The sequence below is a fragment of the Pelobates fuscus genome, chromosome 1, assembly GCF_036172605.1.
Source record: "Pelobates fuscus isolate aPelFus1 chromosome 1, aPelFus1.pri, whole genome shotgun sequence".
Taxonomy (NCBI): domain Eukaryota; kingdom Metazoa; phylum Chordata; class Amphibia; order Anura; family Pelobatidae; genus Pelobates; species Pelobates fuscus.
The window spans coordinates 60887835-60912824 of record NC_086317.1 but is presented as its reverse complement, the minus strand read 5'-3'; the positions used below and the strand labels follow the sequence as shown (position 1 = coordinate 60912824).

Below are 24990 nucleotides of genomic sequence, written 5' to 3'. Positions count from 1 at the left end.
AATAAGAAAATCGGATACAGCTATGAAAAAAACTATTGAAATACTTGTAAATATCTGTGAATCTATTCTGCTTTGTGCTTTTAGATTCTTCTTTTAACAGAAATCAGGACAGAGGTGGCAAAAGTTTAGTTTAATAGCTACTGTGGAGCTTTAAGTCCCATGATGCTTTTCCATCCTTGATGCCAGCAAACCATCACGGAAGTTGAAGTTCGACAGCACCCTGGAGCTACCTTTTGGCCATCTTTGCCTGTTCCAGTGTGATACTTGTGTTTATTTCTCTGGCACGCAAGGAATCTGTAGGCCTTACTTGTGCTGCCCTCCTGGGGCTGTCCACTAGCAAAACCACCCAATTTCTATTTTTATGGGAAGTTTCAGAGAGGCATAGCTGTATTAAAAACAATAAAAGACATATAGTTTTCTAAACTGTAAAAGTACAAGAATATAGAGTATCGATTACATGGACAATTCAATCCCGGGCCTCAGGAAGTACACTTTGTTTTTAGTTCAGTAACCCCCCTCCTCCACACACACACATACACACGCGCACACACACACCTAGTCACCACAAAAAAAAATAGTTGTTTTCCTCAGAAAAGGTAGTGAACGATTTTCCAGTCACCCCAAGTGCTGGACCAACCCATAATTAGTTACGGCTACTGATAGCAAGGAATTCTAAACTTAGCATTTCTCTTTTGCCTTTTGCATCCTAATTTTCATATTCGTAGCGAACTACAGGGTGACAAAGCAAGGGGAATTCTCAGATGCTTGAAATTTTAGCAATAAGTTTAAATACTGACACAAACAAACAAAGAAAAAAAAACGAGAGAAAAAAAAGAAGAGGAAAAAAAACCAACAGAAGGAAGTTGTCCAAAACTTCTGTTAAGTTCAAGGAAAAAATAATTGCTGGATACTATCACACGAAGTTGCACATCCATGAGAAGCCATTTTCACTCATCACTGTGAAGCAACAGTCTTGCTGTAGGGCCCGGGATTTTATTGGTCAGTTTCTTGAAGTCCGGTTCTATGCCAGGTTTTCAAAAACCCCAGTCTTGGAAGTGTTGAGTTCTTTTTCTCCCTTAGAGTTATGTGTAAAATATTCTAGACAGGGAGAGTTCAAAACAAGGAAAATAAATACTATTTTCCTTTAAAGAAATGCAGAGGCACAAAACAGTTTCTTCTACTAATCTCATACATGGAATCCTTTTTCCTGTATATGCATTATCTGTAGTCTCAAAGTCTGTATACTGCTGACTATTCTTCTCTGGTGTCCAATAAGTGTAACTCCAATTGTTCGGACGTCACTGGAGAGAATAAATACAGATATATATGTTACATTCACATACAAAATAGGTAACTGAAATTAAATGAACACTGAACTTTAACTTCTTGAACTCCACTGTGTCCTTGTGATTATTAACACTTAAAAGACCCTCATTGCATTCCAAATAACCATTTAATTACCGTTTATTCCACCGCTGACAACAGTCCCCTCGAGGTAGCCAACTCTGCCTTTTACGGAGTCAACATGTTTGGTGACTTCAGTTAAATATAGTGCTTCTAGTGGAGAAGCATTGTGGAACCAATTCATGGGAAATTGAGCAATATGGTGCTTTTTAGTTTGTGTTTTTATTTATTTTAAACATTTTTGTGCATTGATTAAGCTGTTCATAGACATGCTGGAGGGGGTGGACATGGATGGTGGTTATTATGGATTTTTATTTGGCCTTTTTTTAGGGCCCGAAGGTAAGAACAATTATAAAAAAGAAGATTTCTGATAGGTAAGCTTACATTTTATTTTATAGGATTTATTTGCCTCCAATCACTGCTATTCGAGTGACGGGGTAGGTAGGGTCATTCATTTTAATGGTGGTGGCTAGGGGATTGGAAATGCCCAGCCACCCAGGGGAAAGAGCTTAATTAATTACAGCCCCACACACCACCAGTGACTGCCTAGTCACTAGTTGTGGCGAAACCAACCTCGCCACTGGGCCCTGGAGAAGCCTGTTTGCTAGCCTCCTACCTGCTGACTATGGCCCCTGGGTTATTTGGGGCATATTGTACTTTATATTGCTGCTACTGGCCCTTTAAAATCAGCGATGGACATATTGGGACTTTTGGGACTACTGTCCCTTTAAGACTGTGGAGCATATTCCAGTATACTGCCTTTAATATTACATTTGTATTTATGTGTTGAGTTTAACCTGGGATATGTATGCAGCATTCATCTGATTGTTCGGTAGAATCACTCCATTCAGTATATTGAGTGAAACTACCGAACAACCAGACCACCCAGGAATAAGTGTGCCTCCAATTACCGTTTGCAACAATGTTGCAAACGGGTAATTGGCAATCAGTGTAATGTATTCTTTGTCCTCTGGGTGGCCGCCATTCGGGAAACAAACACGTGGCGGCGGCCATCTTAAACTACCGAACAGCGGTGTTTTGCCGTCGAGTGTCTGGAACTAAAATCGGACACTTGACTAGGCAAACACCGCTGAGACCTCCATACTTCCAGAAATTCGTATAGAAACTACCGAATGACCCGCCGTTCGGTAGAAAGAACCCCACAAACAAGGGAATTCATTCAAACCCTCTCCAGGCTCTATAACATAAGCAATTCGTCTGTTTTCATTCCCTTGTCTGTGACCGACCGCAGGGCCAAAATGCATGGAACTATTTTCGGATACTTTACCCATGCGGTCGGTCAAATCTTTGGAACCCCATATCTCCCGAACCGTTCATCCGAATGACTTGAATTTTGGATATGTTGTCCCCCTGAATAAGGGCTATCCAGCGATGCTGGATTTAAAGGTGTACCCCCTGTTTTTGGGGTACATCCAGAACTTGGCTGGAAAAGTGTACCGGATAATTGGGTTTAATGTTATCTGAGGGGAGGGGATGTGTGGGCTGAACCATGTATGTGATTGGTTATTTTATGCCTCCCCCTGGGTGTGGCCTGTAAGTGTACAAGTGTAATAAAAGCCAGGCTGGATGAGCCAGTCCAGAGTTCCTGTTTTACCCTCAAAGTGATGTGTCGTCTCATTATTGGGGGAAGGATTTATTGCATGCTGTTCCAGTTGACTGCTAGGAGTACAAGCCTATTCGTATGGTTCCTATTCAATGGTCTACAGCATTCATATGCTTGGGAGAATTTAAAAGGTTTCTCGGATTCGGTGATTGTGGTGTCTGCCAGAGTGCTTGGAGTCCTCAGGAAGCACTAGGAGCATCCATTAACGGAGGTACCAAGTCGGGGTGCCAGGTGATCCGTTACACTAGTTGTAAACGTTTAGTAGACATGTCTCCACCTGCTTCATGCCAGGTGGGGGCATAGTGAGCTTTTAAACCTCTCCTATAGTATTATGGGGAATTTTTACCCCCTTCGGCTTTAAAAAAACCAAAAAAAAAACGATGTAATGTGGCGGATGGCTAACAAGCTCTGACTAGTTGCCATATAATTAACCTTCTTACTGCCATGGGCTATTTAACAATTAGCCTGCTGGCTACTACCACTTTCAGCGAGAACATAGTACTTAAAATTATTGTTCACTTGCATGAAAGCAAGTGAATGATAATTTGTGAGCATGCATGTTACTGGATGCATATGGTCCCTACTCAGTTTAAAACCGGTGCTTTGTGAATCCTCTGAATCCCATACTTTGTAGAGTATTCAGACGCAAAAGCACCATTTTTAGACAAACATTGAATGCAATGGTGCCATTGTTGCTGAATGTCTTTAACTGATAGTAAATTTGTTTAAATTCAATCATTTTCACTGGATTTTGCCCATCAAGTGTTTTGTGAATAATCCCGTCAATTTTACTATCCTCATGTTTTATAATAAAATGTAACATAATGAAAATAATGCAATTTGCCATCTTTTTCGTTCATTTTAGATTGCATTTTTGCCTCCCTCATACCCCATAGAGCAAACATTTAGAATTCTTAATGCTACTTACTCAATGCTCATTCTGGAAACCAGGTCCAATGTCGTGAGTCCTGATGCCATGAAATTATTGGCATACTGGCCCATCTTAATAGACTCTAGCCATTCAGTGACTGTGACAAAAAAATGATATTCCTGTACATCACTTGGTGATTCTGGCAGTCTGCAAGATAAATACAGATAGTAACCAAAACCTGATATGATACATGGTTAGGGGAAAAAAAATCAGTTATTTATGGGAAAATGTTAAAATATCAATGGAATACCTATTGACAGAAACCTTGATACATACATGAATTTCTGGTGGCAATCCACCACAACCAAATTGTGTTAGACTTAGTGAATCCATCGCTGTAAAAAATCAGGCAAGGAAGTGTCCCTGAATTATATTTTTAAAATGTGGTCACCCAAGGCAGCTGCCTAGGGCCAGGGTTCACATAGATACATGGTGGGCCCTTGTCTGGGTCTGGTACTTCTGCTCTGGCTGTAAGGGGGCCTTCATGATCTGGCAGGGAGAGCAAAAGAGCACTGAGCTCACTTGATCAAAGTAGCATTGTGGTCTGCGCCAATATCAGGTGCAGATCTCTTTAACCCCTTAAGGACCAAACTTAAGAATAAAAGGGAATCATGACAAGTCACACATGTCATGTGTCCTTAAGGGGTTAAGAGTTCCCTTGCAGTACCCCGTGGCTTCTCATAGACGCCGAGTGCTGTAGTCAGCGTTCTGAGACATTAACTGAGTGCCAAATCTGCACCAGAAGTTCTTAAAGTGATCTGCACCCGATATTGCTGCACACCACAACACTCCTCCACCGAATCACCAGGCACCATACTCCCAAGCTCATTCTCCACTGGATGACCAGAGATCCTGTCAAGCATGCCCCCCATGGAACCACCAAGGATAGCATCTCCCAATAGTATGAAGACAAAAGAACAACTTTCCTACACACTCAGCCCACTATTTACTTCACACCAACTCAACACTTAGACTCCTCCACAAACAAAATTAAGTCACTACACACACAACACTCAACCAACACACACAGGTACATTCAGCCTCTCCCCACATACAGCTTTCAGACTTCTCCCTGCACGCAACACTCAGGCTCCCCCACACACAAACACCTCTCAGCCAGTACACACACACACAACACTCATGGAACAGAGTCCAAGGCTCTAGGTGGGAGCCCAAATTTGGTATCCTGCCTAGTATCTTATAGATGTCCCATTTATATGTTCAGAATGTTTTTAAACAAGCAGATAGTGACTGTTAGAGATGATGGGACCCAGTTAATTGTTAGGACATCTGTCTATCTATATGTCTGTCTGTCTATATCTATCCTTTCTGTTAATACATAGCAGAACCAAGGGTAAAATATGTCGACATATGAAAGTTAATTATTGAAAATGGGGGACATAGGACAGTTCTTTAAATTCACTTTTTGAAGCAACAATTACATTTAATTTATTAATGCAAAAAGAGCATAAATAAATGAAGACAATGCTTGAGGGCAGAGAGATAGAACAAAAGTCCTTGAAATTCACCTGAGATGTTATAGGAATTCATAACTCTGTTTGCCATAGGCATGAATTAAAACAAATACAGGACTTAACAAGCTTTTATGTCAGTATGGCCAATCCCAACTCCACTTGTTTCATCAAATAGTCATAAATGAAAACAAAAGTCCCTTAATAGACCTTTTACTAGCGCTCCCTTTAATGGTGTGACAGGTAATTCTAATGACATATTAGAACAATCAAAGGAGCCAATAATAGCCTTTTTTAGTTAAAGCACGTAAAAAGAAGAAATATTGTTAGCGACATTAGTTAAGTAGGCCTGTGTGTTCTGCTGTTATCATTTATAATGTAAATTACACATTATTAGAATGATTGTGTTACTAATAAAAGATAAGGGTAATTAACTTGATTGAGATCTCTCTCAGGATAACAGCATGCTGTATAGAACCAAAAAGCAGGACATGTGTTCACTGAACCTCTTGTAAGACAACAAAGGGCAAACTTGAAGACTTACAAGACCTTCATTCATTAGCAATCTGCTTCTATCATTCCCGTATACTTATTTCTTATTTCACCGGTGAATTGACCTCTAACTTAACTAGATCACATTGACTGTTTCCTCCCACTCCTATCTTTGCTATTGCACTTTTCCCAAATTTCGACTTGTTGTGGTTATAGTGCTAAGAGTCTTCAGATGCCGTCAATACCTTGTCTCTGTCAAACTATGTTGAACTGTTTGATAATAATGTGTTCTCTGGTCCCCCTCTGCTGTCACTCGGATAATGGGAAAGTGGATGTTACAATATTAACTTACTTTAGATGGCAGTGATAGGCAGAGAGTAATGGGTTATCCCATAGCAAATGTCCTCAGTCTATAACTACCTGTTACCTAGAGTTAGAGTTAATTTCCACATTAGCCAAGTTGCAGTAGAAAGGCTGGACCTTTAATAGACCTTTCAGAGAACTTGGAAATGGTTTGACACTAGAGAGGTTAATGTGCACCAATACAATATGCTGTGGTGGTTATGGTGCACAGAGTGTTATTTCAAAATAGAAAGTTCAGTTTGCCCTTTTTATCTATATCGTGTGACAGTGGATTTGATGGCAACTCAGTTTAAATTCATATTTTATGATATTAGTGTTTATTGACACCTATTTTATTGACATCCAGGGTTTCCATCTTTTGCAATACAATGTATAACACATACTGCCGTACAACAAACACTATCTAAAATAATATGAGATACATGCTGCACTGTAACACAAAAAAGGGCACATGTCTTACCCCAGGACATCTTCCACAAGAATGTGCAGCGTGCTGGGATTGCGGATAAGTTTGTCTAGAAAACTAACAATATCTGAAAACTTGGGTCGATGGTTCCTCTCCTTTTGCCAGCAGTGAAGCATTAGTTGATGAAGTGAGACTGGACATCCCATGGGCGCAGGAAGCCGATAACCTTCTTCTATGGACAGAATGACCTGACCAAAAAAAGTTTTTAGTAAATCAGTTTGTAATTTCCAAGTCTTGCTTAGCTAGTTAATTTATCTTAAAGGGACATTAGAGGCATAAGAAAAACTGTAGCTTAATGAAGCAGGTTTGGTGTATAGATCATGCTGCTACAGTCTCACTGTTCAATTCTCTGCCATTTAGGGAGTGAAATCACTTTTGTTTTTGTCTACGCAGCCCTAGCCACACGTTCCCTGGCTGTGACACAAACATCGTGCATGAAAAAAAATCAGGTGTTAACTTGGTTTAGATGTTTTTATCTTTTTTTGTAAACTGAACTTTAATCATACACAGGAGGATCATGCTTTGTCTAGAAGGCTATTGACACTTGACAGAGCAGATGATAAGAAATTCTAAATTAAACAGAAATTTGCAATAAAGGTAGTAAACATTAGATGACTCTTTACAGGAAGTTTTTAGGAAGGCTGTGTAAGTCAGATGTAGTTAGGTGTAACTAGTGCTGCATAAACACAGTGATTTAACTCCTAAATAGCAGAGAATTGAGCAATGATGTTGCATAAGCATGATCTATACACCAAAACTGATTCATTATGCTAAAGTTATTATTTTGCCTATAGTGTTTAATATTTCACATGGTTATAGATAGTCTGACATAGATGTGTCCATCATCTCTCATGTATTTAATATGTAAAATATTGGACTAACACATATGGTACGTGTATGGAACGATTTAAGAAGAGATCTTAACCCCTTAACGCCGTTACGGCGTGCTATGCCGTCACGGTTTAAGTGGGCTTTAAAGCCGTTATGACGGCATAGCACGCCGTAACGGCTTGCAGCCCCAGGAGGTAAGTTATACTTACCTCTGCCGCGATCCGCTTCGTAAGGACTGCCTCACAGCCCAGGCAGCCCTCCCACGGCAAATGAGGCCCCCGGGGGCCATGTGATCGCTCTCAAAGAGCGATCACATGGCCCCCTATAGCTGGCTGTGGATCTGCCAGCAGGGGGACTGTTTGAAATATCAGACAGTCCCCCTGCTGGTGGGAAGTATAAAAAATAAATAAAAGACAAGTGTAAAAATAAATTAAATATATTTTTTTATATATATAATATGTATATATATTATATATATAATATATATACATATTATATATATATGTAACGTCATACAAAGTGTATTTTAATATTAATATAAGTATATATATTAATATTAAAATACACTTAGAATGACGTTACATATATAATATGTATATATATTATATATATAATAGATGTACATATATATATTATATATAAATACGTATAATTAAAATAATAAATAAATTAAATAATAAAATAAATAAATAAAATATTGAAACAAAATTTAATATAAATTATATATGCATATGTAATTTCATTCTAACTGTATTTTGTTATTAATATATATATATCTATATATATATATAAAATACAAATAACCGCAAATATATATATATAGATAAATACATATAATTACATAAAAGATTACATTAGTATACACGTAGAATTTAAATACCTATAAATGCATATATATTAAAATTCTACATGTATATTTAAATAATCTTTTAACGTAATTATGTGATTTGATTAATTAAAATTTGATTGACATGCATGACAACACATGGAGAAAGTGCAGAGAATTTAATTCGCAAGCACTATATTTGACCCTGTAACTCTCCAAGACACCATAAAACCTGTACATAGGGGGTACTGTTTTACTCGGGAGACTTCGCTGAACTCAAATATTCATGTTTCAAACTGGTAAATTGTATTACAACGATGATATTTTAAGTAAAAGTTACGTTTTTTGCATTTTTTACAAGCGAACTGCACTTTTATGGTCTATATTATTGTTGTAATATGTTTTACTGTTTTAAAACACTAATATTTGTGTTTAGTGAAGTCTCCCGAGAATAACAGTACCCCCCATGTACAGGTTTCAATTTGAAAATGTAATGTTCTATATTTGACCCTGTAACTTTCCAAAACAACATAAAACCTGTTAATGGGGGGTACTGTTGTACTCGTGAGACATCACTGATTACAAATATGTGCATTTTTTTAACAGTATTATGACATTCACAGTTAAAATGTCAGACGGAAATGCAAATTTAAAAAAAAATCTTATTTTCTCACATTTTTTTTACTTTTATTCATAATAAATGATGTTCCATATATGAATAGTTAATGATAGATTAAAGCCCTGTTTCTCCTGAACAAAATGATATATAATAAGTGTGGGTGCATATAATTTGAAAGAGGGGAACTACGGGTGAACAGACACATAGCGCAAATTCCAGTTTTTGTTTACGTTTTGTTTTGATCAGAACGTGCACTATTGACTCCGTCCTGAAGGGGTTAAAAAATAACATTAAACAAGTTCAAAATATTGATACTGGATTTGCTTATATCAAACAAATTTTAGATATATGAGCTCCATAACTATATATATATATATATATATAAAAACTAAAAATTATATCAAAAGAGAAACAAAATGGGAGGATTTTTATAAAAATTGAATACTAAGAGACTAAGATGGTGCCTATAATAAGACTTAACTTTTAATAAGTAAAATTAAAAAGTCCCGAAAAGTCCCGAAGGGGACAGTACCAAGAGCAAACTACAAAACTGGACAAATAGTACTATAGACAAAAATAATAACGAAAAATAGAAAACAGCAATTTTAAAAACAGCTAGAGCTGTTCCACTAATGAGAGTGGTTTAGTGAGTACCACAGATTAATTCTAGATAGATTATAATGTAGTGCTTGGTATTTTTAAGTCAATCGCCTGTGATAGTGATCATACAGGGTCACATTTCTACAAATTGCTGTTTAGTAGACATACACTTGGTTCATTCATGTGGAGTTGCTTAAGATATGTCGTGGTACTGTCCCATTCGGGACTTTTTAATTTTACTTATTAAAAGTTAAGTCTTATTAGTCTCTTAGTATTCCATTTTTATAACAACGGTTGTTGCATCCTCCCCATTTGTTTCTCTTTTGTTTATTGCTCCACACAGGGGTTATCCCCCAACGAGGAGGTATGCACTGGCTTTAGATTTTCTTTCTTTGTTTCCTTTTTTTTTCTTTCTCTTTTCTATAAATCTCATATGTAACAAATATATCCCACCATTTTACCCACCAATTTTAAATGTCTAATATTGCAACTTTAACTTGTTCTTTTCTGTTCATCTCAACATGTTTTATATGTATGTGTGTGTATATATAGATTTACATATTGTCACGGAAGCCATGACTTATCATATCTGGCCCCTATGTAACTGTCCTTAAAGGGATACTGTAGTGCCAGGAATACAAAGCTGTGTTCCTGTCACTACTGATCCCTCTGCTTCCCCCTCCCTCGCGCCCAACCTCCACGGTAAATAAAGGGTTAAAACGTACCTGACTCCAGTGCCGATGTCCTTCGGCGCTGGGTCGAAGATCACCCCTCCTCTGTCCTGCGACGAGTGGGGTCTAATGCACATGCGCGACAAATGCTACGCGCGCATTAGACCTCCCCATAGGAAAGCATTCAGTCAATGCTTTCCTATGGGGAAAATTTGACACTGGAGATCCTCATGCAGAGCGTGAGGACGTCCAGTGTCAGATAACGGACCAGAAGTCCGTTTGGATTCTGGAAGCCCTCTAGTGGCTGTCTGGTAGACAGCCACTAAGGGCAGACTAAGAGCTGCAATGTAAACATTGCAGTTCTATGTTTTACATTTCAGCACTAGGTGCAAAAGGGACACACCACCCAGACCACTTAAATGAGCTGAAGTGGTCTGGGTGCCTACAGTGTCCATTTAACTTACCAAACCTACTGGTTCCCTTGAGTTCGTGACTGTTAAACTACTGAACACAGACCCCCACCCCCTCGGCTCGTTAACTTCACAGAAAACACTTAATTCAAGTGCTTGCTCTGGGTGGCCGCCATTCGTATAACCAAAACACGTGCTCCCGAAAGTTGACCAGCCAGCTACCTCATTTCTTATGGAACTATTTTGGGCAGCAGCCACGTGTGCGGTCAGTCAACACTTTACCCCGGTGGCAATTTGGACAATTTGGGCACTCAGACCTGGGCTATCCTGGGATACCATACTTGTGGGGGTATATCCCCATATCTGTCTAATATGTATTTTGAGATGTTTTGTTGTAATGTATTGTACCTCTAGTGCCTGGGAGATAATTAGTTTAAGCAAAAGTACACGCACTTATCTCCCAGACACAGAGACTCCTGGACGGGTTTACTATTTTATTGTATGGAGACCCCATGCTGGGGGTCTGTGTATATAAGCAGGCAACTTGGCCTTAATAAAACAGTCCTTGAACCCAATACGACTGATTGCGTCCAATATATTGGGGGAATTTCTACACGGAGCGGGAGAGCTATAACACTACTAAGCACACCTGGAACTATGACTAGCGGAGGAAGGAAGTAACGACGACATTACAGCCTAGCAACCCTTGACATATATATATATATATATATATAAAAACACACATTTATACTAACAGTATGAGGTTCCCACTCAAGCAGTACAAGATCTCCCCTTCATAGTTAGGCTAATGCAGGGGTGCCCAAAAGGTAGATCCCTAGATATTATATAACTACAACTCCCATGATGCTTTGCGTGCCTTTAGAAGGCCAAAGCATCATGGAAGCTGTAGTTTTAAAACATCTGGTAATCGACCATTTGGGCAACCCTAGCCTAAAGCATAGCAGTGTAAATGAGCTGTAGCTGATATAATCAAAATACACAGCTCAGTTTCAGTTTATATTAAGTCATTATACATTATGCTAGTTCTAACCAAGGAGGTAAATTGTAAACATTCAAGGTAAAAATGATTTTCTATAGAACATATCTGTTGTTTCATGTTTTCTAAGTATATCAAGGAAGGTGTGGTTGCTACATGAGTCTACAGGTGCTGCCATTGAACACTGCACATAATGTACTTCAAAGTATAATATTGATGTCTTAAATAATTAGCCATTAAACTTCCGGAGGAATATAATAATTCATGTAGTGCTATAAAAGTATTTTCTTTTATGCCTAATAAGTACAATGCCAAAACATCTACAAGGAACAATGGCACGGAACACCAAAACCTTAGACCTCCAAGTTGATTTACAAAGTAATTCCATTATCTCCTTTTAACTACCCACATGCTGTGCCGATCTCTGGAGGCGTTCCTATTAGATTTAACAGAATTAAAAAAAAAAAAAAAAAAATGCTTTTGATGAATAAATTGTGTAGAAATTGTTTCACTTTCTCTTTTTTTCTTCCAACAGATTTAACAATGCAGTGACATCCCCTTTGGATCGGCTCAAACTCTCGGGAGACAGAGTACTTGCAAATAGACTGCCACACTCTTTGTGCAATTTTCCCAGGCAATTATATAAGCATTGTTTGAAATCCATTAGTGGTTCTCTTTTTTTTTTTTCCCATCTGAAAATCGGTGCGTTCTACAGCTCACATTAATTTATACAGTCACTTGTAAAGATTTGAAAAGAAGTCTTTTACAATCGTTCCGTACAGAAAATGCACTTAGTTTAAACTTTTGTTTTTCACCGATATAATGATTTTCAACATTTATAACATCCTCAAGTATAGTTTTCATCACATCACTGCTTAACCCCTCTCTTTCCTGTGTACAATGGGATAATCAGAGATTCCGTTAAACAAAACATGCAGGCGATGTGTTAATGCCATGACATTATAAATACTAACAGTGTACCTGCATATATATATATATATATTATATGATAGAACGAGGCCTTTTGGTTCAATAATCAACAAGAACATGAACAGGATTTTGGACTAAAAATGATCATTGCAAAGTGAATTCAAAGTGAATTTCTAAATTTAGACCAAACTAACCGAAATAGCAAAAAGTCTATTCTGTTTTCAGTCTGGCAATTTCAGCCTTAAATTTGAAATTCACTTTAATATTACTTTGGAATTCTCACTTTAGTAAATAACCTCTCACATTAATATAAGTCCCCACATTTTTATGTTCTAACTGACCTCAAATGTTCAATTTCTTGCAATTTTTTTTTTAACAATAAATGACATCCTTTCCATCCCTCTGATTAGGAAGATATGTATTTTCCCCTGCATATACAAATATTTGTACAGAATGAATGCACATTTCTCAAGTCTCCACATCTCCCAAACACATCTGAGAAGGAGCCTGTGATGCAGCAGTATAATAATGGTTTGTGCCGTAAAGTTATCCTGACTGTCCAGCTAAAGTACAAGAATGAACCTGTCTCAATGTGGAACTGGCAAAGGTCCTAACTGCAAATCACCCAAGCCAAATTCTGCAAACTGAAACAAATATTTTGGCAGGATGATACAGTAGTGAACCTTCATAATATATCACATTGGGGGCAAATGGGGTGAATTTTGGGCACTTCCCAAGTGCTGTACATGTGCACGCCCCGTTACACAACAAATATCTCTCTCTGATCTTATGCCCATTAGGTTTCTCTGAGCTTATGTCCATTATTTGAGCCCATTCTCTTATATTCCCTTATAATCCATACAGGGACTGCTTGCTCATTGTGCCTAGAGAAATATAATTTTATATCTTGATGGTGAGGCCCAAAGAAGGCCAAAATGATTGTCCAAGGCTCCTGTATCTCTCGTGCAGAGAGAACTTGCTGGTATATTGGATTTGGACTGCCCTTATGAGTGGCATCAGGGGGTGACAACCCTTATGGGTGACGCTAGTGGCGGAACTGCCCGGGGGCCCATGTGTAGCAGCGGAACTGCCCGGGGGCGCATGGGCCACTGGATTGGCTCCATATGTTCAGGCGCCCAGTCAGCACTGCGGCCGTGTAATACCACGACCAGGCTCCTTGAAAAATGTCAGCCGTAAGTAGTGCTAGGAGGATGTGGCAGCCGGTCACTTCCTCCCAGCTCAGTCCGCGTGGGAGGGAGGAGAGACAGAGTGGCGGTCATGAAGTTGGAGAGTCAGACCAACTCCCATCAACCCCAGCCACCCTCCTGCACCAAAAAGGTAAGAAACAGTAGGGTGGCTGAAAAATGAGCTGCAAGTGTGTGTGTCAGTGTGTGTGTATGTATGTGTGTCTATGTCATTATGTATGTATTTGTGTTAGTATGTATGTGTGTGTGTGTGTCAGTATGTATGTATGTGTGTGTCAGTATGTATGTGTGTGTGTGTCAGTATGTATGTATGTGTGTGTGTCAGTATGTATGTATGTGTGTGTGTCTATGTATGTGTGTGTCTGTATGTCCTTGTGCATGTGTGTGTCTGTATGTATGTTAGTATGCGTCTGTGTGTTGGTATGTAGTTATGTATGTCTGTGTCTGTATGTGTGTATGTCTGTTTCAGTATGTGACTCTGTTAGTATGTATGTATGTGTGTGTCAGTATGTCTCTCTGTGTCTGTATGTGTGTGTGTGTGTGTGTGTGATCCTTTTGTATCAGTGTGTGTATCTGTGTTTGTGTCTGTGAGAGCCAGACCAACTCCATTATATATATATAAATATATATATATATATATATATATATATATATATAAACATAACCACACAATATACACATAGTGTATCCACCTCACACACACTGCATGAACTACATATGCAATATCACACACAGTGTCTACTTTACACACACTGCAGCCTATACACAAACACACGCTGCATCCACAAAACACACACCCTGTATCAACTCTACAACTGCTTCCTTGTGGGTAGATTTGGAGGTGGTTCCTGTGGGCGGGATTTGGAGCCGGGCCCTGAGGGTGAGCTTGGAGGCAGGCTCCCGGGGGCCCCAGACCCTGAGCTGTGTTAGGAGCCCCGACATTTCTTATTGTGGCCCCGGTTATAGGTATTCTGTAATGGCACAAGAGAGCAGCAACCTGAGCGGATATTAACCAAAGGGCGAGCTACTGAGTTTAACTGAGCTTTTGCCTGTTCTCAGAGTTCTTTCTTCAATATAAATCTAGGCACAGAGAACACAACTGAAACTAAAATATGTAATTTCATTCACAATCAGTATTTTTTTTAATCTCGGATCTCTTTGTAAGATATTGCATATTTAGCACGATATGCTCATATTTCAAAAGTGGCACGCTGCAATATTTATAGTTTTCTTTAACCATGGTGACACACAATGTGACTCAATGCCACGCAGCCGATGCGATAATGTAAACTCTGCGGGACAGTAGTAAAGCTTTGTTGCCTTGCTAAAAACACAGCTGGTGTCCTCTTTATCCAAACCCTGTAGTTTTCAAACATTTTACTGTAACAGATTTATCTAGTATGTAGTGCGCTGGTGGGAGAGAGAACAGTAGAATCCTTTTTCATAAGAAAAGCTACAAGGCACAAAGTGTGACAAGTGTAGTGTTCAACACCATAGTGTAATTGAATGTAACATATATATTGCTTATGATTTTCGCATTCCTGAACACCATATATATACGTAAAAAAATGTGCATCGAGGATGTTTTACTTAGTGCACTCACTTTCTTTTTTTTTTTAAATAAAAAAGTGTTTAAAATACATGCAAAATGAATTAACGATAATGAAGTTAAAAAAATAAACATATATTTTTTCTTTAATTTACATTTAAAAGGGCGCTTATTCACCTGAACCACTACAGCTAAATTTAGTGGCTGAGGTATCTATAGCATGTACCTATGGGCCTTTTGAAGTTTGAGAAAAGGCAGTGTTTACATTACTGGCTAATAACACCTCTAGTGGCATCTAGTATTCTGCTATGATGCATTGAGTGTCTTTTTAACGACCAATTACATTTAGTTTCTTTAACATCATAATAAAAACCTTATGCCAACATGGAATTACTCGATTATTGAGCTCTGGCCACCCATATATATCACTGCTATAACCAAATAAGTAAGATATTATATTTTAGAATGGGATTCGTGAAGTGAGATATTTTATTTTTTATTTTTTTATTTTTATGTCTAGCGTTACAATTTGGTTGTAAATTGAACAGTTATTTCATGAGTAAACATTTAATATTGTCACTTGGTAGAAAAGCGGGAAAAGAACAAAACATATAAGAGTAGAGGTATGAGAAAAGAACACTATGTGTGAATTCTACATTTGGTGGCAATCGGAAGGAAAACATATGTTATGACCTGTGCAAAACGCATGTGACTCAATAATACAGTATCATGGTAGAAAAATTGTCTTACATCCTGATTAGACATCTCCCAGTACGGTCTCTCTCCATAGGACATCACTTCCCACATAACAATTCCATAACTCCAGGTGTCACTGGCAGATGAAAACTTTCGATAGGCTATTGCTTCTGGAGCTGTCCACCTGATGGGTATCTTTCCTCCCTAAAAACATACAATATTTTGTTACAAAACTTGGTTAGACTATTACAAAATGCTGTATGGCTAACAAAGACAGATGTAGACAGACTGCTAATATTTGTTTACATTTACAAATATACCCTCTAGGTATGATAAAAAAGTGAACATCTAGTACAACTATTTTCGTAGTACACCTACTATGCAGACAGACATACCATCGGAATATGGGTCGACCAGTGGCTCCCAGTATGTTCTCTCTTCATCATTTTATGTTAGAAAGAAAGCATAGGTTCTGTGTAAAGTGAGAAGGACTGACTGTTAAAGGACCACTATAGGCACCCAGACCACTTCAGCTCAATGAAGTGGTCTGGGTGCCAGGTCCATCTAGGGTTAACCCTGCCTTCCAGAGAAACTGCTATGTTTACATTAGAGTTAATCCAGCTTCCGCGCTTCTCACTGTGATTTTCACAGTGAGAAGATGCAAACGTCCATAGGAAAGCTTTCCTATGGACTGATTGAATGCGCGCACGGCTCTTGCCACGCATGCGCATTCGGCTGTTGATGTCGGAAGAGGGAGGAGAATTTAACCCCTTCCTCCCTCTAGAGCCCGGCAGGAGGGGGACCCAGAGGGTGGGGGGACCCAAAGACCCTACAGAGCCAGAAAAACGAGTTTGTTTTCCTGGCACTATAGTGGTCCTTTATGTAAATTGGACTGTACTGTAAAGGTGCAGGAATTGTTTTGAAGTCGAATATCTTATTTTATATGTATGAAGAAAGCTTAATTTCTTGGGCACACATATAGCCCTGGCAGTTTAGCGAATGGCCAAGGTTAGATTTACATCACAATCACCCGAATGCCCAGAATTCTTAAGCTCCACCCAACCCCCCACCAGCTTTCAAACTAATAAAAAAATACAATTTTAAATATGGTAAAATTTTTGAATATGCACACACACACACACGCATATAGAGTGAGTGAGTGTGTGTTGGTATATATGTGTGGGTAGCGTGTGCACATCTTTAGCATTGTGTGTAAATGCATATATTTATGTGTATGTGTGTTTGCTTAGATTGTGTGCAGTAGTGTGTTTATAACAGTGTGGGTGGCAGCATGTGCAATAGTTTGTGTAGCAGTGTGTGCAGTAGTATGTGTGTGTGTCTGTATGTGTAACAGAATAGATGCATGCATAGTAGTTTGTGTAGCAGTATGTGTGTAGTGTGGGTAGTAGTATATGTGTGTGTCTGTATGTGTAACAGAATAGGTTGTAGCAGTATGTGTGTAGTAGTAGTAGTATATGCAAAAGTGTGTGTAGAAATGTACAAGCAGTATGAGCAGCAGTGTGTACAGTGTAGATAGCTGTGTGTGTACAGTGTGGGTAGTTGCGCTGTGTGTGTACAGTGTGGGCAGGCTGAGCTGTGTGTATACTGTGTGGGTAGCTGATTTGTATGCATGTATAGTTTGCGCAGCTGTTCTGTGTGTATATTGTGAGTAAATGCGCTGTGTTTGTACAGTGTGTGTGTACAGTGTGGGTAGTTGTGCTGTGTGTGTACAGTGTGTGTAGCTGTGTGAGCACAGTGTGGGTAGCTGTATTGTGTGTGTGTACAGTGTGGGTAGCTGTGCTGTGTGTGTGTACAGTGTGCTGGTTGTGCTGTGTGTGTATGCACAGTGTGGATAGCTGTGTGAGTACAGTGTGGGTAGTTGTGCTGTGTGTGTATACAGTGTGGGTAATTGTGCTGTGTTTGTGTACAGTGTGGGTAGCTGTGTGTGTACTGTGTGGGTAGCTGTGCTGTGTGTGTACAGTGTGCTGGTAGTGCTGTGTGTGTGCACAGTGTGGATAGCTGTGTGAGTACAGTGTGGGTAGTTGTATTGTGTGTGTGTACAGTGTGCTGGTTGTGCTGTGTGTGTGCGCAGTGTGGATAGCTGTGTTAGTACAGTGTGGGTAGTTGTACTGTGTGTGTAAACAGTGTGGGTAGTTGTGCTGTGTTTGTGTACAGTGTGGGTAGCTGTGTGTGTACTGTGTGGGTAGTTGTGTGTGTACAGTGTGGGTAGCTGTGTGGTTACAGTGTGGGTAGCTTAGTGGTGTGTGTGTACCGGTCAGAGTCCAGTTCTCTCCCTCTTGCAGATCGCTGTGTTCAGTCTGAGGGGCCAGGAACAGATCAGGCTCCCGAGACTGAATACAGCAATCCCAGAGTCCAGGCACAAGTTAGGGATGGGGATTTTAACAGGCACACTAGGTGCCCAATACATGACAGGTGCCTGTAGGCTGGTGCCTACTCTGTGAATGGCTTACATGGATGGCGTTTCCTAGATCCCATGGAAACATAAAAATATCTTAATTCTTATATGTCCGCATCACTAGGAGATCTCCTCATTCCTTCTCCTAAAGGGGTAAAAGGGTGGATGCTGGATAAGAGGGTGATATCCTGTTTTCAAAACAACAATATACATACTAAAGGGACATATTTTGAATTTTTGCTGCCATTTCCCCTAAAGTAATCAACTTTCAAACACAACGTGGTTTATTCACTGAATTATTGACATTCAAAGTGTATTTAAAAATTTGGTCAAAAAACAGTTACATTAAAATAAAATCTCCAAATGAGATATGTTTCCAGTTCAGGTATTTTGATCAAAAAAGGCATTCTTTTTTTATAAAATTTTTTTGGGGTTATATATAAAACAATGCATTTTGTTCACTATATTAAGAGAAACGGTACAACATTTAGAATATAGGCCCTAGCATAAAGAAATGTATGTGCGTGGAAATGCTACAACTTACGATAAAATATATATTTATATCCTCAGTTTTATTATCTCAAAAATATGTAGTATTTATATTATAGTGCACCTTGTTAAGTGGCCAATATTTTGCACGGTGTGTGGTTCTAAAGTTGAAAACACGTTATGAATTAGAATGAAGGTGTTGTAGAGCCTCAATATGCTCCACTAAAGTTATTATGCTAATTCCGATCTGGAATGAATTCCCTGGGCTTTTTTTTAATATGTTTAAGGCTGCCTCGAAAACATGTCCAAAATATGCTAAGTGCTTGCTTGCCATTTAGAGATATTTCTAAATGATCTGAGCACTGAAGAGTATTCATCAAATCTGTCATTTTTCTACTCAAGGAAATCTTTGCCGGTAACAAGGAAGTTTTTGTATGGATTCCCGCTGCACTCTTGCCCAAACTGTAAAACTCTAATGAGCTAAGAGGAATGCTAATTTGATACTGGTGCAATGTGCTGTATTAACTGAGCAATTCGAACGTTTCTGCATTAAGCTGCTTACTGCCTTCTGAATCATGACAATGCTGAATTAGTTCTGAATAAAATTAAATGGCAAGTTCCAGTGGGCTGTCATGGAGCTCTGTTAATGAGGATACAAGTGTAATATGAAATGAATTCTAGAGAATACTCATCGAACAGGGCTTCATGAATGTCCTACTTGAAATATTGCAGTTTTATTTAGTTTCAAGAGAGACGCATTAAATTAAGATATGCATTCCATTGAAGCTTGTGAATTCTTTATTAAAAAGTAATAGTTTAAAATTATAGCTTTAATAAAGGCATTTTTTTTTTTTTTTTAGCAGAAAGATGCCTTTGTTGCTAGCAATTAATTATAAAAGTGTAAAGGGAGGCCCGGAACTAAAGCAAGCATATTTTTATTTTGTAAAACACCAATCTTTTGACTATTTGTTGTAATTTTTAACAATACTTTTATTCTGGTTATTAGGAAAATGATGTACTATACAGTAATATACACTCTGATACAAATAAACGGAACGTGCGTTTCTTTTACAGAAAAATGTTTCAGAATTATATTAAACCTATAGTCCTGAAAATAACAAAAAATTATTATTAATTATTAATAGGCTCTCTTCTGCTCATTGTCCATTGTCCACACCACTTTGCGATTAGAAATGAAAGTTTAAAATAGACTACTTAACATGTTTCCAGTGTCAGGACTGCTCTGCTGCAGCCATTCACTCCACCTTTGAAGACACCAGCATGCCTGCTGACGTCTTGCGCGATTGTGCTCCAATGCAATGCTTCTCTTTAAGGCATGTGAACAAAATGCTGCATTTTCATTTTTTTTATATGAAATGTTAACATTCATGTATTGAAAAGTAGTTCTGGGGTAAATTGATAAACACAGTGCAATCATCAGATACATTAGATCAAGTTCTAGAACATTGCCCATATCTACTACTTATACATAATCCTCAAGGAATTATCTTAACACTTTCGGATATATTTGAATTGATCTCTCTTTCCCAACGTGTCCCTTTCCTTTTCTAGGAAATCTGAAAACATTTGGTAGTTGATAAATATGTAAATGGCAGTAAATGTATACAATATAAATTAGTTTGCATAAATAAAATATGTTCATCTTTAAATTTGATTCATTTCTGTAGTTAGTTAAGATGGACGCAGAAAACAGAGAAAGATTCCCCTTAGTCTTAGATCAACAACAAAGTTAGACCTAAGGTTGGGGGAATGGGTCAGAATAGGTGGTACCAGCTCCACCAGATATGGGCATGAACCCTTTATTTAAAAATAATGAAAAAAAAAACACATAAGATGCTGAGGTTGTGCCCTTGTGAGAGGGCAACTACCCAGCCGGCTGGTAAGGTTGTTGGTACAGTATAGTTTTTGTGCCTGGATGAATCTTAGGATCTGGAACCCAGTAGACAGAAAAAAAGGGGGGGGGGGGCGGGGTAAGGAAAACATTCCTACAGAGCAATACTTCAATGCTGTGGGGTAAAGTGCCAAAAAGTATCCTTATATCAATGAAAAAAATAAAACTTTATTGGTCTATTACAAGATAAAAGGGATACAAGAGCACCTATGTATCAGCAGATTAGCTCTGAGCTAATCCCCCAACCTTAGGTCTAACTTTGTTGTTGATCTAAGACTAAGGGGAATCTTTCTCTGTTTTCTGCATTTGTTACTATTAAAGGGTTCAAGACCCATCTTAGTGGTCAGAAAAGAGACTTCTCGATATACAAATTATTGATTTATGGCGGGCTTCCTAGCAAACAAACCTAACGTCACAAAATGGTGTCAAGACGCTGAATTAATTTTTTCAGAATCCGATCTACAGCCAGACAATTTAAACTATTCCATGACATCTGGTTTCAATTCCCTCACACAACTATACAGGCAACAAATCAGGTCAAGTTGGGAGATAGCCTCCTTAGAAAATTACTTAAAAAAGAATCTGATACCAAGGGGTCTAAGAATACCAACTACCCCCAGCTCCCACATCGATGAAGAAGAATTCACCAAAGAATGGGAGGAAGCCGCTGGCCAATGTTCCATACGCTTTATGCAGATCATATGTAAATTTGAGAACAAAAAACTAATAGAGATAGAAAAAAAGATTGAGAGTGAAGTAGAAAAAATTCAACAGCATAAAGCTGACCCAATATTCAGCACTAATGAAAATAAATTACAAACTAACCTAGAGAAATATCAAAGCATTATAAAACAAAGGAAACACCAAAAATTCTTAAGGGATCACAAAGATTTCAAAACCGGTAACGTCTATAAAAAGTTTAACAGAAAGAGAAGGGTTGATAGCGATCAGGCTTCCACCTCTGAATATGAGTCTAGTGGATCAGACACTGATGTAACAGCGACTCCCTCCACCTCAAGTGAGAACAATAGAGGGATTCTAAAGAGAGGTGTCACTTTTTTAGACCATACACAGGGGGACAACCGCCCCTTCCTGAGACCAAGACCCAAAAAACAGTACAACAGAAAGAACCGGTATTGAAAAACAGACAGATTGTCAACCTATCTGACTATATTCCCACACAGTCAGAATTAGACCTGTTGGCAAAAGGCCTGTCATTTATCCCCACACCACGCTTTGACAAATTCACCTGGGTTAAGGATATTCACCTTTTTGCGAGAAAGCTCATTCTACATAAAAACTATCTCCTTAATGAAGAGAAAAAAGCCAAAAATTTAGGTCTAGAACTCAAAGATTACCGTATGACTATGATCCTAGCAGAATTGTTAGAAGAGAATGACAATTCAGAAGGACCAAAATACCCTTTGACTAACTTGAGGAATAAAAGCCACTACTGCCCTAAACTGGGAGACTCTAAGTACGTTGAGACCTTTGTAGAATTAGTATGCGAGGAGATTGAAAAAATAACGCCCAAAGAAATAAGTCACAAACCAAACTCGAATCTAACAGCTTCAGAGTATATAGCAGTTAAGACATTAAAAGAGAATCAGACTATAACTATAAAGCCCTTGGACAAAGGGGGCAACATAGTCATAATGGATACTCAAAAATATATGGAAATGGGGGGCGTGGCTAAGGCACGGACGAAGCTGGACGTGTGAGAGACTAGCTCCGTCGGACCGGGTACCTTAACAGCTTGTATCCACAGCATTAGACCGGAAAAAACGGCTGCCTCCACGGCTAAACACCGGCAGACCGCGATGTCGTCCAAACCAGCCAGAAAGCAGAGGCAGAAAGCCGCGAATCTGCAGATCTCGGCCCTCTCATCATCGAGCAAGCTGCTCCAAGATGGCGCCGACGTGGCGCACTCACCAGCATCTGAATCAGAGGCAAGTGATGTCACTTCGGTATCTCGCCTCCAACACATTCCCCAAGCTGAAGGGGACATTAGGATCCTGTTGTCAGACCTCAAACACACTATGAGAGCTGACTTCCAAAAATTAGCTGCTGATATTAAAAGAGATGTGCAGGCTATTGGGGACCGCACGGCCCATTTGGAAAACAAGATGGAGGAGGTCATAGAAGCACATAATTCCCTGGCTGACGCCTACTCCACATTTCAGTCTCAAATCCAACAGTTGGAGACAAAAGTGGTGGATTTAGAAGATAGAGCCCGCAGAAACAACATCCGCCTGCGCGGCATTTCTGAGGAGGTTAAACAACCGGATTTAAGAGATTATGTCACCCAACTCTTTCAGGCACTGCTACCAAAGGCTTCTGAGCAGGAGTTACAGCTAGATAGAGTACACAGGCTGATGAAGCCCAGGGGCCTGCCAGCGGCAGTGCCCAGAGACATCATGGTAAGGGTGCATTTCTATACGACAAAAGAGAGGCTGATGATGGCGGCGCGAGACGCGCGGAACCTAGGAGAACGCTTCAAGGACATACAGCTATACACCGACTTGTCACCAGCGACGATGGCTAAACGAAGAGCTTTTGGCCCTATCACCAAGGCACTCAGAGAGGCGTCCATACAGTATAAATGGGGCTTCCCGACACGCCTCATCGCACGTAGAAACGGAGTGGAGAGGGTGTTTCTCAACCCAGAAGACGGGAGGAACGGGCTAACACAGTGGAACATTCCTTTGCCGCAACCAGAGTCGGCGGAAAAGAACACCCAAGCCCATCCATCCCGAGTAGCTGGAGACTGGCACAGGATTGACGCAGCTAAGTGAACGGCACACTTATATTGTCACGGCACAGACACTTATATTGTCATTAGTTCTTTCCATCTCTTTTAAATGAGAGGGAAGGTGTTTTGGAGGCCGGATCCCGTAAATGTAAAATGGGATGCAGGTAGAAATCACATAATGGGATGAGACGTTAAACTAAACACACTAAAAAGAAAAGGAAAAAAAAAAAGGAATAAAAAAAAAAAAAAAAAGAATAATAATAACCAAAAAAAAAAAAAAACTATAATAAAAAAAGAAAAATAAATAAAGGTAAAAATAATAATAAAAAAAAAAAAAAAAAAAAATACACGGGAAAATAACCGGGCATGTTTGACATATTCCCATAAGTTAACACGGTTAAAAATATATCAGTATAAATGGACATGGAAGGTAAGCCAAAATTTGTAGGGAGCAAGTCAGCGATACATAAGTCATGTCCTTTCATTATCTCGACTTGGAGACTTACCATCTCTGACTCGGTCTAAGGTTAAATCCATGGATAGGGAAGGTCCCCTATGACATGTTGTATCCAACAGATGGTACCACCCGATACTTCACCCCCCAGTGGCCCAAGCCAGGCCACTCAGACGTATACAGTATACGTCACCAATTCTGATTGCCTACCGTGTGCTTGTCACGTGGTTTTCAGGCAACTGTATATATGTTTGTTCTGTTATTTTGTTCTTCAGTTCTTAAATCTTACTGTTTTTTTCTTTGTCTTGATTGAGGGAATCATAGTACGGACACATAAAGAGGCTTGCACTCAGAGCCCCAGGGAGTTGGTAACTGACAGGGGGACTAAGTTAAAGGAGTATGAATTGCCATTCAGCAATACTGGACAGCATATTAGGTTGTATGTAATATAATGGTGCTGACGTTTCTGTCATTGAACACTAAAGGACTCAACTCCCCAAATAAAAGGAGACTGGCACTATTGGAAGCGAAAAGGGCTAAAGCCCAAATTGTATTCTTCCAAGAAACCCATTTCCAGTGGGGTAAAAGACCCAAATTTAATTCCCCTCTATATCCCCTAGACTTTCACTCCTGCTTCTCTAAAAAGAAGCGGGGGGTGTCGATCCTTATCGGGAAAGAGGTGGCGTTTGAACTAGTAAAAAAACGCACAGACAAACAGGGAAGATATTTAATTATACAATGTTTGCTGAATAACGCCCCATACACCTTAATTAACGTTTATGGCCCTCATACAGCACAAACCACATTTCTCCTTAATATTTTCAATGCACTGGACGAAGGCAGACTAGGGGATGTAGTAATAGGAGGGGACACGAATTTCA

The 24990-nt window shown here is 39.1% G+C and overlaps 1 protein-coding gene across 1 annotated transcript in view; it reads right to left on the bottom strand.

Moving 5' to 3' along the window:
- Window positions 1–817: 817 nt before the first annotated feature.
- EPHA6 (EPH receptor A6) overlaps window positions 818–24990 on the bottom strand; it is an 814401-nt gene continuing 790228 nt past the window's right edge. Inside the window, exons 14-17 of the mRNA XM_063448791.1 lie at window positions 16141–16290; window positions 6747–6940; window positions 3957–4106; window positions 818–1301 (exon numbers count right to left, since the gene is read on the bottom strand). Of these exons, the coding sequence (XP_063304861.1) occupies window positions 1187–1301; window positions 3957–4106; window positions 6747–6940; window positions 16141–16290 (609 nt within the window). The 3' untranslated portion in view covers window positions 818–1186. The remainder of the gene's footprint in view (window positions 1302–3956; window positions 4107–6746; window positions 6941–16140; window positions 16291–24990) is intronic.